General features: G+C 45.7%; 1 protein-coding gene across 3 annotated transcripts in view; it reads left to right on the forward strand.

Annotated features, from left to right (window-relative positions):
* PDSS1 (decaprenyl diphosphate synthase subunit 1) overlaps positions 1 to 13309 on the forward strand; it is a 55504-nt gene that overhangs the window by 16324 nt on the left and 25871 nt on the right. For 2 of the 3 annotated variants that reach the window (XM_027767365.1, XM_014586565.2), the window contains exon 5: positions 9727 to 9868. In XM_027767365.1, coding sequence (XP_027623166.1) covers positions 9727 to 9868 — 142 coding nt within the window. Of the gene's footprint in view, positions 1 to 9641; positions 9869 to 13309 lie in introns of all 3 variants that reach the window. The other variant, XM_027767714.1, reaches the window with a different exon arrangement.

A 13309-nucleotide genomic window follows, 5' to 3' on the forward strand; every position in this document is an offset into this window, starting at 1 on the left:
AAAAGCTTACAACCCAGTCTGTCTTGTTTCCTCTCTGAGTCCTCCTGGCCACAGTCCTGGCACAGTGTGTGGGTGGGCAATGTAGGAAAGCAGAGAACAGACAACACAGACAATGCGTAGAACCGACAATGTAGACAGTGCAGACAGCGAACAGTGCAGACAGCAGACAGCGCAGACAGTGCAGACAGCAGACAGTGAGGACAGTGTGGACAGTGCAGACACAGACAGTGCAGACAGCAGACAGCGCAGACAGCAGACAGCGCATACAGTGCAGTCAGTGCAGACAGCAGACAGCGCATACAGTGCAGTCAGTGCAGACAGCAGACAGCGCCCACAACAGACAGTGTAGACAGCAGCCATTGCAGACAGCGTAGACAGCAGACAGCACAGACATGAAATGTTGGAGAACAAGAGCTGTGAATTCCAAGATGTGCCCCTTCTGTCCCCCTTTCATGAAAAACTCTGTCTTGGGAACCAGCAGTTAGCGTAATGGCTATGTCGCTGGATTCCCACGTAGTCGACCGCGGTTCGTGTCCCGGACCCGGTGGCTTAAAACTCATGCCGGGCGCGTGTGCGTGTGTGCCCAAGATCCCGAGAGGAGAATGGAGGAGAAGGGATTGCGGCGTGACCATCCCCCCTGGGAGGTGATTTCTCGCTTTCTGTCTCTATGTCTCTCTCTGTCTGTCTGGCGAGCGCAAGCGCCCTACAGTGAAAATCTCTCCAAAAAAATAAAAAAACTCTGTCTCAGCCGCTGTACGAGGTGTCTTTGGTACTGGTGGCCTTTGGTTCTCAGTGCTTTCCTACGAAGAAGTCTCTCATCTTAGGCTGTGTCCTTCTCAAGATAGCCTACATCTGGGGACTGTTAGATGAAGGCCATTCTAGCTCCCAAGAGCCCTATGGGCTGCCAGAGGCTGTCAGTGGTCTGCACTGCAGATACGCTCCCACTGCCCAGGACTGCTTCCTCCCCTGGCGTCAGTCCCAAGGGCCCCCCTGAGTACACTGTGCTTTAATGCACTAAAATACATTTGATTGCAGAGGCTGCTTTCTGGAGAAGCAGGCTTTTTTTTTTTTTTTTCTCGCAGCAGAGTTCAGCAAAACCCAAACTAACTACAAGTCAGTACTTACCATAAGTCAGGACTTATTTTATCCAAGAATCTAGATCAAAAAAGAGCTTTATAATAATCAGATTTTTGTAAAGTTGCTGTACACATTGAAAACAGCACAGCTGTGGAGTCTACATCTTTCTTAAGCAAGCCAAAGCCCTGCTGCTCGGCAACCGTACTGATGGTGCTGGCGTAGTCACCAGTGTTGGTGCCATCCATTCCCGTGTGGAGCTCTCCCTGCCCTGGGAAGTGACCAGCATGCCCACGATCAGGATTCCCCGAATTGCATTGCCCATAGTTGTGTTGCTCTTGACTGTGCAAAAAGGCAGGTGGCCTTGAACCTGACTAGCCCAGTTTTCAAAGCTGGCCTAGATGGTCAGGTTATAAGATGCACTTGTCATGTTGGATAATAGAGCAAGGGTCCAGATGTGATACGTTGTGGGAGCCCAGCAACGTAGCCATTACACTATCTACTGGTCCCATAACTTGACATTATATATCAGCATTCCATTCAGAGGCAGTAACTATTATAGCACTATAAAGATTAAGGAAATTGCCGGTGAGTTCCCTGGGAAGACTGTAACTGAACAGCCGTAACAGCACCCGCTCAGGTGAATGGTTCCCAGCCCAAGCTGTTAATGGCTCTATACCGTTGCTGTTTTCTGTGTGGTCCGATCATTAAGCCAGCTACTGCTGCTGCCGTTAGTGGGACAGGCAAGGTTAGGGCCGAAGGGCGCATTTATGTCTTTAACTTGGCACACAACACTTGTGATGTGTCTGTACTCAGTATTAAAATGGATCTTTAAAGTCAAGTCAACAGAGTGGGCCTTAATCCCAGCCTAGTGATTAAGAGAACCAGATCCCACATCCCACCCGGGGTGGCCTGAGAAACACTCCAGGTGCATGGGTATATACCCCAAGTCCCAACAAGACAGAGAAATGAAGGAAAAGGGATTGCGATGTGACCACACCCCACTGGGGGACGCTTTCTCTCTCTGTCTCTCACTGTCTCTCTGGCAAACATATGTGCCCTCTAACAATGAAAAAAAAGAAAAGAAATCAGCAAGTGGCATGGTGATTGGAGCACTGGACTCCCACGTGGTCAACTGTGGTTCCAGTCCCAGGCCGGGCAGCTTGAAACTCAGTCCAGGTACATGTGTGTGTGTGTGCCCAAAATCCCGAGAGGAGGTTGGAGAAGAGGGGATTGGGACATGGCTGCCACCCTCTCCCTTCCTCTCCCCGCCAGGGGATCATTTCTTGCTTTCTATCTTTCTGGCGAGCACACACACCCTATAGCAAAAATCCCTTTAAAAAATAAATAAAAAGAAAGGAAAAAGAAAGTCAGATCTACAGTTCAGGATACCCAGTAAGGTGGAGGAGATCGGAATGAGGAGGTGGTCATCCATTGCATTGGTGATCTCAGACTCGAGCTTAAGGGGAATTGGTGCACCCTCTGCCAGTACCCCCATGCCTGACTTGAAAACACCAAATGCTCCTACAGCCTGCACTATTGCTTATTCATAAGACAAAGTGTGCAGAGGATTCTGTGCAGACAGCCCCGTGCAGAGCCAGCCTGGATACATTGCAGCCAAGATCTCGCGGTGAGCCGGTCTCCGCATACCCTGATCCAGAAGCTTCTGTAGTGTGTTGGTCAGTGACAGAGCAGACGACAGTGAAACCTGCATCACGTGTGATGCCGCTCTGCAGGCGTCCGTTTCACCTGGAAGCAAACCTGAAATGAAGCTGTTGCTTTCGGACGTCCATTCTTTTCTCTTGATTTCGGAGCTGCTACATAACTAGTGTGATGAAGCTTTAAAGAAACGACTCCCACCAGAGAAAGACTTCACTCTGAGCCTGGTGTGCTCGCCGAGGGTTAGGAAGTGAAGGGGCAGTGGTCGGGGTGACGGCCTGCAAGTTTGAGCTCACAGGCGTCCCTCCTGCACCAGGTGCCACCCTTTGGATTAAAGCCACCTTTGACATTGATGCCAATAGTGTCCCCCCACCCACTTGTAATTTCCTGTGATCTTTATATTTATTTCTTCCTCAAGAGAAAGACGGAGACAGACAGCACTCCCAACAGAGTCTTGATGCCATGGTCCTTCCCCAGCTTTAGGTACCCCACATCATGGGCATGGGAGTTCCCAGCATGCTCAGGGAGGTCTGTGGACACAAACCTGGAACCTTCCCATGAGGGTCAGCCCACATGGGGCATCACATTTTACTGCTGTGTCCCCACCTGGACCCCTGTAATTTGTTTATAATTTGACTTTATTACTTTTTTTATTATTTTTATTTTTGGAGAGGTTTTTTGCTATAGGGTGCGTGCGCTCGCCAGAAAAATAGAGACAGAGACAGCAAGCGAGAAATCATCCCCCAGGAGGATGGCCACACTGCAGTCCCTTCTCCATTCTCTTCTTGGGATCTTGGGCACGCACGTGCACATGCCCAGCATGAGTTTAAGCCACCAGGTCCGGGACGCGAACCGCGGTCGACTACGTGGGAGTCCAGCAACATAGCCATTATGCTATCTACTGGTCCCATAACTTGACATTATATATCAGCATGAATGGGGAACATGTTTTTTCACAATCATATGTGAGCTGGGTGAAGGAACAGTATGTGGGGATATCTACTGTCTTATATATGTTTGGAATTCTTCATTATAATTTATTTTTATTGCTAGAGGATATATGTGTTTATGGGGGGGGTACCCCTAGTGGAGCCTGGTCACACTATAGTCCCTTCTCCTCCATTTCTCTATCCCATCAGGATCTAGAGTGTGCACACACACATTCCTGGTGGCTTTTTCAAGCCACCAAGGCCAGTATTCAAACCATGGTCAGCCATGTGGGATCCAGCTTACTATACACAGTGCTTAACCACTGTGCTATGGGCATGTCCCCCTCCACCCCTCCCCTTTTCTTTTGTAATTTAATAAAGCAGAAGAGATTCCTGAGGGGCTTGCTGATCTCAAAGTTGTGAAGAACAGAGGCCCTGCCAGGTTTGAAGACTAAGGGCATCTTTTTCTCACGCCACCTTGCCTGTCTGGGCGCCTTCACACCTCTCCCAGAGCTGAGCAAGTTGGCAGCCACTCTGCAGAAGGAAGAAGTGGTGCCCGGCTTTCAGAGGCATGACTCAGTGGGGAGATTTCGTCCTGACGATAATGGGACGTTCTGTGATCCATCGGTTTTGGTCATCTCTCCCACATTGTGCTGTTAATGCACAGGTGGCGGCAGTGTTTGACAGATATTAGCTGATTGTATAGGAAAAAATACAGCAGATGAAGTTACAAAGCAGTTAAATAGGAGGTTTATCCAGTGTAGAAGCTGTCTCGGTGCCAAATAGCATTCTAAGCAAGAATCTTGATCTCATCAGTCAGTAATTTAGCCATGCAGAATGACATTTTATCTGCAATACAGTAGTCTATGAAACTTTTTTCCTTTTCTTTTCTTTTTTCTTTTTTTCTTTTTTTTTTTTCTTTCTGATATAAAGCATGTCTGCCAGAGAGAGAGAGGGAGAAAAGGAGAGGGAAGGTGAGAAATCACCCTCCAAGAAGGATGGCCACATAGTAATCCCCTCTCCATTCTGGTCTTGGGATTCTGGGCACACATGTGCACACTCCTGGCATATTTTCCAAGCTGCCAGGCCCAGGACTCAAAGCATATAGTCAGCCATGTGGGATCCATCCACCTTAACCATTGCACCTCCTGGCTAGCCAGTAGTCTGTGAACCGTTAAAATATTTTAAATAGGGGGGACCAGCAGATGGCATTAATGGTTAGTTACATCACTGGACTCCCCTGTAGTTGACCACGATTTGAGTTCTGGATCCAGTGACTTAAAACTCATGCCAGGCACATGTGTGTGCTTGCCCAAATTCCCAAGAGGAGAATGGAGAAGGGATTGAGGCATGGCCATCCCTTCACTTTCTGTCTGTCTTTCTCTGTCACTCCTGTGAGCGTGAACACCCTGTAGCAAAAATCTCTCTAATTGAAAAAAAAAAAAGGGTGTAGTGATTATATTGCTGGACTCGCACATGACTGAGTTTGAGTTCTGGGCCTGGTGGCTTGAAACACACTGGGTGCATGTGTGTGCATGCCCAAGATCTCAGGAGGAGAATGGAGGAAAAGGGATTGTGGAGTGGCTATCCCCCTGGGGGGGATGATTTCTCACTTTCCCTCTCACCATCTCTGTCTCTCTCCAGCCAATGTACATGCCCTAAGGCAAAGACCTCTAAAAAATTAATATTTTGGGACCATCAGTTGGCGTAATGGCTATGTCGTTGGACTCCCATGTAGTCGATCACAGTTCAAGGTCCGGAACTGGTGGCTTAAACTCACACCAGGCACATGTGCGTGCGTGCGTGCCCAAGATCCCGAGAGGAGAATAGAGAAGGGATTGCAGTGTGGCCATCCCCTCTGGGTGTAGGGGGGTGCCCAAAATCCTGACATAATGGAGAAATGTAGGAGAAGGAATTATGATGTGACCACTCCTCATTAGGGTGTATTTTCTTCCCCTCTTTCTTTCTGTCTCTCTCTGACAGCATGTAGGCTCTTTGATGGAAGAAATTGTGAACCTCTATTTTCTCATTTTCTGAATAGTTTTTGTTTGTTTTCTGAGTAGTTTTAGCTGATGGTTTGTCCCTGCCTCCCATTGCTTTTGCTTTCTTTCTTTCTCCTTGGGAAAATCTATAGTGATCTGGAAGGATTACAGCTGTTTTTACTGTGAAGCATTAATAAATAATGAGTAGCACTTTACCATTGATTTCCAGGATGAAGGTAGATGGAATGTTGCATGGTTTAGTTCAGTGGCCTTAAGTAAGGAGTTGGCAAGGCATCACGTTTTTAAATTATGCTCATTTACTGTCTGCAGTTAAATCCCAGCATCTTATATGTAGTTTTGCTTCATTTTTCATTGCTTCTGCTGGTTTTTGAGGAGTTAGAATGAGCAGTACCTTGTAGAGATGTTCAGAGGAGTGGTTTTTGTTTTCGTTTTTTAAGAGCGATTTTGCTATAGGGCGCATGCGCTCACCAGAGAGACAGAGACAGACAGACAGAAAGCGAGAAATCACCCTCGTGAGGGGATGGCCATGCCTCAATCCCTTCTCCTCCATTCTTTTCTCAGGATCTTGGGCATACATGCATACATACCTTGTGTAAGTTTTAAGCCACCAGGTCCAGGGTATTCAACTATATGGGGGTCCAACAATGTAGCTATTATGCCATCCACTGGTCCCTATTCAGAATAGATTTTTAAAAGAAAGAGTAATGCCCCCTCCCTCTTCTCTTCTTTAAGATATAACCTGATATTTGAAAAGTAAGCTGTTGCAATAAGTGAAACATTTGCTTAGTATGTAAGTCAGGCATATGCTTTTTGTTTTTCGTTTTTTTCCCAAAGAGATTTTTGCTATAGGGCACATGTGTTCGCCAGAGAGAGAGACAGAGAGACAGAAAGCAAAAATATCACCCCCTAGCAGGATGGCCACGCTGTAATTCCTTTTCCATTCTCCTCTTGGGATCTTGGGTATATATGCACATGCATCTGGTGTGAGGTTCAAGCCTCCAGTTCCGGGACTCAAACCACAGATGACTACATGGGAGTCCAGTGATGTAACTATTAAGCCAGCTGCTGGTCCCAAGTCAGGCTTATGTTTTGGATTCCAGAAATTCAGATGGCTATTTCCCCAATTGGGTGTTCTTCTTTTCTCTTTTTTTCAGTTGCCAGAGAGCATGTGCACTCACGAGAGGAAGAGGGAGAAAGTCCCTGCTGACGGGGTGTGATCACACTGTCGTTCCTTTCCCATTTCTCCCTCCTGTCGGGATGCTGGCCGCCCACACCCATGCACTTCGCATCTTTTTCGTGCCGCTGGGGCCGGGATTCAAACACTGGTCAGCCATATGGGATCTGGCTTCCTCGACCTCTAGGCCGTGGCACTATACCCACTCCCTAACTTGATTTTCTTGAAATAAGTTGTTTAAAATTCCTGTAGTGAGGCCAACAAGTGGCATAGTGCTGGATTCCCATGTGGACCACTGTGGTTCAAATTCTGGACCTGACTGCTTGAAAATCATTGAGTGCATGTGCGTGTGTGTCCAGAATCCCAAGAGGAGAATGGAGAAGGGATTGCAGTTTGGCTATCACCCCTAGGGGGTGATTTCTCACTCCCCCCATCTCTCCCACAAACACACGCACCCCATCGCAAAAAGGAAAAACATAAAAGTAATTCCCATCATGGACAATGGTTTTATAATGATTAAAAAGAAATTAAAATACTCCCTTTTAACTGTAAAATTCACATCTGTGTATCTTCCTGAGGGTGTAATTTGTGTTAAACATGGAAAACACAAGTTTAAATTTCTAGCCCAGCCTTAGTGGCGGGCATTGTAGCACTCTGGTGCTGGAAGCCACGTGGCCGACCACAGGGTCACTCAGGCATCCATGTTCAAGACCTGTTGAACTGGAGGGCTGGGGGGAGGAGATCTCAGCGTAACTAGAATTTATGGAAGGTGCTTTCTCTTTCACGTGCGTGCACTCACGTGTCCGCACACCTTCTACCGTGATTTCTAAAAAGTTGAGGGCTGGCCCTGGAGAGCAGCAGTTAAGCACTGCGCATGGGGAGCTGGCTCTCACGTGGCTGTTTGAATCTTGGACCTGGTGGGGCAGAAAACATGCTGGGCGCATGCCCCACATCCTGCTGGGATGGACAAATGGAGGAAAAAGGATGGCAGTGTGACTATGCCCTGTTGGAGGGTGCTTTTTCTTTTTCCTTTGTTTTTAAGATTTTTTTTTTAACAATTATTTTATTTAACTTTATTTTATTTTTGAGAGGTTCTTGCTATAGGGCGTGTGTGTTTGCCAGAAAGAGAGAGACAGAGAGACAGAAAGCAAGAAATCCCCCCCCCCCCAGAGGGGATGGCCATGCCGCAATCCCTTCTCCTCTGTTCTCCTCTTGGGATCTTGGGCACACATGCACACGTACCAAGCATGAGTTTAAGCCACCGGGTCCAGGACTTGAACTGCGGTTGACTACATGGGAGTCCAGTGACATAGCCACTATGCCAATTTATTTATTTATTTTCATGTAATCACAGAGTGACAGAGAAATAGAAAGTGAGAAAGCAAGTCACCAGGTCTGGGACTCAAACTGCAGTTGGCCCTGTGGGAGCAGTGCCCTTAACCACCATGCCACCTACCAGCCCCATGAGGGTGTTTTTCTCTGTCTCTCTCTTGTGCAAACCCACAATAACAAAAAAAAAAGTAGAAAGTTTATATTTCTAATGTAAATATTAAATATGTTTTAGAAGAAAGTTTTGACAAATATTCTATCTTGGTTATTGAGCTTAAGGCAGTATAAAGCATTAACTATCTCTGTCTCTTTTGGGATCACACTCGCTCTAAAGTAAAAAGCTCTCTCTTAAAAAAAACTAAAAAGGAATTGAATATCATGATTTTTTTTTTTTTTTTTTGCTTTTTGGTTTTTAAGTTTATTTATTTTATCTATAGTAAGAGAGAGAGAAAAAGCAGCCCCAACACACCCAGCTTGAGTCAGCCCTGCTTAATGTGTGTGCCAGCATATTCAAGTTCTGTAGATCTGAATCAGAATCTTGTGATGTTGCTCAGCTTCTAAGAGTGTCACATTTACCAGAGCACCACCATCCAGCCCAGGTGGTTCCTTAATACACTTCTAGAAAATACTTCTTGGGGCCAGCAGGTGGCATGGTGGTTAAGGTGCCGGACTTCCACATTGCTTACAGAAGTTTGAGTCTCAGACCTGGTCGCTTGTGTTCTCACTTTCCCTCTTTCTCTCTGTCTCTCTCTGGTCAGCACATGGGCCCTGCAGCAAATTTAAAAATGATTATAATGATAAATAAAATAAAATAATTATTTTTTAAAAATCCTTCTCAAGGCCAGCAGGTGGGATGGAGGTTAAGGTGGCTGCATCCCACGTGGCCAACTTTGCACTTTGAGTCCTGGGCCTGGTGACTTGAAAATCACACCAGGTGTGTGTGCGTGTGCACCCAAAATCCTGAGAGGAAAGTGGAGAAGAAGGGATTGCAGCATGGCCATCTCCCTGAGGGGGTGATGATTCTTCAGCCTAATGGCTAGACTTCTGAGATACGTACCCTTTTTTTCTTAATTATACAAGTTCTACCCTTTTTTGTAACTTTTTTATTTGCTATGGAGTGCTCGCACTCACCCAGAGATAGAGAAGGAAAATGGAAAATCAACCCCCAGAGGGAATGGCCACACCACTGCCCCTTCTCCTCCATTCTCCTCTCAGGATTTTGGGTATGAAAAACACATGCACCAGGCTTGTCTTTGAAGCTGCCAGGTCCAGGACTCAAACCACACAGTTAGCCACGTGGGTTCCAACCACCTTAACCTGCATGCCACCTGCTAGCCTCAAATTCTACTTCTTAACATGGTTAAGGGTCTCCTTTGCATTTTTGAAATGTTCTTCAGATGATAGAAATGGCTCTGTAGGAAAGCTAAAATTCGTATACAGTTTCTCTTAGAGAAATAAAATTCTTTATCCTAGATCCGATGTCCAGTTTGCACAAGATGATTGCTGAGAAGGTTCTAGGCGGCGTCTCTGTTAAAAAGCATTGCTTTCTGTTAACTAGAGATATGCAAGCCAGCCAGCGCACCATAGCCTTAATTGCAGAAATGATCCACACTGCTAGTCTGGTTCACGATGACGTTATTGACGATGCAAGCTCTCGAAGAGGAAAACACACAGTTAATAAGATCTGGGGTGAAAAGAAGGTATGGTGTTTTTTGTTTTGTTTTGTTTTGTTTTTGCTATTTAAAAACTCTTCTTACCAAATCACGTGATCTTAGTATCGTATTTGTTTTTCTGATCTGTATCATTATAAAGTGATGATGATATGCTTGGTCAAATGTGGTCGTCTGAATTTCAGAAAAGTACCCCTGTCTCGCCTATCTGTAGATATCTGATAGATGGAAATATCATAAGAAAAATAAACCCAGTTATTTTTGGTTATTCAGAGTTTCCCATAGAATTCCTTTTAGTTCTAGGGAAAGGGATTTTTCATGGATATTCAAAAAGTGTATTTCATGAGGAATCATACATCTTACTTTTGGGCTCAGGCGACTTAGAGTCAGTTAAATTCCTTCATATTTATGGTGACTGCCACATGTCAGAGTATCAAGGCAAATAAAACTAAAAAGAAAAAAGAATCTCAGAAGGGATACTTTTCTATGAGAATTTTACCTTTTTAAATAGAAGCTCTATAACTGGAGTTGGCTCGTGTGTGTATGTGTATGTATGTACTTTTTTTTTTTCTTCTTCTTTTTTTTAGTTTTACCATAGGATGCATGTATTTGCGGGAGAGAGACAGAGATAAGGAAGGAAAGTGAGGCACCCCTCAGGGGTCACGGCCACACCACAGTCCTTTCTCCATTCTCCTCTCAGGATTCTGGGCATGCATGGTGCATGTAGGATTAGAACCTGGGATTCAGTGCCTTAACTTCCGCAACACTTGCTGACCCCGAGTGTGTGTGTGTGTGTGTGTGTGTGTGTGTGTGTGTATTTATATATGTATACACACATATATATGTGTGTGTGTGAAGTTAGATAGATAGATAGATAGATAGATAGATACACATATATACATACATGTATAATTTTTTAGAGAGATTTTTGCTAAGGGCACGTGTGCTCGCTGGAGAGAGAGAAAGACAGAGAGACAGAAAGCGAGAAATCACCCTTGGTGGGATGGCCACTCTGCAATCCCTTCTCCATTCTCCTCTTGGAATTTTGGGTATGCACATACATGCACCTGGTATGAGTTTTAAGTCACCGGGTCCAGGACTCAAACCATAGTCAGCTACGTGGGAGTCCAGCAATGTAACCATTACACCATCTGCTGGCCCCCATATGTGTATATTTTAAGGCATATTTCCTCATCACTTTTATTAGCATTCCTCAAAGAGAGTGTGTGAAATAAGGAGGTCTGTTTGAGAATGTGTAAGTGATGGGTCGAAGACCAGGAGTAAAGCTGAACTCACGAGAACGCAGGCATGCAGGCCTTCTGAGAGCACACACGAGTCTCCGTGGACATCTTGTCCCGTCAAAGAGAAAGCAAAATCTGTGTAAATGTTGCCGCCTTCTCCCGCATCCCCCTTTCTCCCAAATTTGTAGTGCCTGGTTCCTTCCTATTTGATTGTCCTATTAAAAGAAGAAATGTCTTCATATACTGGTTTTTCTTTAACGGAAATGACATTGTTGGTAAAGTGAGTTGACCTATAAAGTTTCAGTGAACAGGTTTTATGTCTATTGACAGAACTCTGTACACCAGAATGTTGCAGAGAGGGGCTTTAGTTTCGGAGAGGACACAATAACGGTCTGGCCTGCCTGCCATCTCTGTGTCGGGAGGGCCAGTCCCACAGCCTGGCTTGGACAAGCCAGAGCAAGGGAGGAGGGTCCAGAGAGCACGTTTGGTTCTTGGCTGGTCCTGTTGTGTGTCTGCCTCTGTGGTTGGGCCTCTTCCCTAGGGCAGGTAGAAGAAACTATTTGTCCCCTCGCCTGCCTTTGGCCGCCATGAGAGGCATCTGCTCAGCAGAAGGCCACCAGCCGGCCTCCTCTCTTCTGCCTCATTTCAGCCACAGCTACTCGTTACCGACACCCAGGTCCATTCACATAATGCTTTCTCCAGGAGCCCTTGTTACCGCGGCCTTACCCCACCCAGCCTTCCACAGTCTTGTGGTCTTGGTTCTGGGTGCTGGAATCTTCTGGCCTCTTGGATCCTCAGGGCCAGGAGAAGAGAGAGGTAAAGGCCTAGGGCTCCCAACCCTGAGCTGCTAACATAAAAAGTAGAAGTGTGGATGTGAGTGTTCACGTACACACGCATTTCTACATAGATAGGTCTATGAGAAACGGCTGTAGAAGTTTATACTGATGGTCCCCGACTTGATGATTTGACTTAATGATTTTTCAACTGGACAATGATGCAAAAGTGATTTTCAAAGTACCTCAAATGAGCCATAGTTGAAATGCATTGTTAACATATGATATTTTATTACGGGTTTAACTGTGTGGAGCCACATCGTAAGTCAAGGAGCATCTATACTTGTATCAGGATGTCTTATCTTATATAAAATGATGATTCATTGGTAAGTATAAACTGAACATCACTATTTTTTGATACTAGACCATATCTCCATTACTTCACTAGAGATCTTAAACAGATAATAATGACCTAAAATGAATATGTTGAACATTCTGTGAATTAAAATGTCTGTTCATTGGTGTGTATGACTAATTACCATGGAATATAATAGCACGCGCATATCTTTAAATATGCAAATTAATGTGAACATATGGATTGTGTACTTGATGCTAGTATATAGTTCAATGACGGATGATTTATAATTCGTTGCTACTGCTATGTGGACATCTGCTCATGATCTAAAGAAGACTGAAAAAATATTGATTACCAAAAACATTTTGTCTAGGAATGAGGGGCCGTGTAAAACAATGCACAGAGCATTGAACTTGGAGCCGAGCTTCCTTTGTTTAGTTCCCATTGACTACAACATACTGTGCCCTACACTGGGGTGTGCTCAGTCCCAGCTGAGACAATTCTAGTCTGTGCCCTCAAGGAGCGTGGCGAATAGTGTGGTCAGTTAGGACACCAGTGGCAAGTTGTGCCCCCCCAGAAGGCAGGCATCTGATCTGACCGACAAGCAGAGGAGACTTCCTGGAGGTCGCATCAGAGCTAATTAGCAAATGAGTCCTCCAGCAGGGGAAGGACTTCGTGAGCAGAAGGAACAGTAAGCGGAAAGGCACACCAGCTGGCTTGAGGAAAGAATGGAGGGTCCCGCGCAGATGAGCTGAAGGCAGCTGCACAGTGGGGCTAGGCGTGGGGAGAAGTTGGTGTCCTTCTCAAGGCATTTGTTTCTCAAGAAACAGCTCAAGCTGCAACCTGGGGAGGCAGGCAAGGTATTCTTGGAGAAGCATCCAGTCCAAACCGTGCCCCATCTGTAACTATTGGGTCACCAGAAAAGTTATGACGTATTTTTTTCTGGTTTTCTATGCAAAAATGCATCATGACTTTTCTGACGGCCTGATACCATGCCGTTCTGCTGAGGAAGAGGAAGGCAAAGCTCTGCCATCGAGCTGAGCCCTCCCTCCACCCCATGCCTATCTTCTGACAAGTCAGCCTCATTGATGGTGCTACCTCT

Source organism: Tupaia chinensis, unplaced genomic scaffold (genome assembly GCF_000334495.1).
Source record: "Tupaia chinensis unplaced genomic scaffold, TupChi_1.0 Scaffold000001_1, whole genome shotgun sequence".
Lineage (NCBI taxonomy): Eukaryota > Metazoa > Chordata > Mammalia > Scandentia > Tupaiidae > Tupaia > Tupaia belangeri.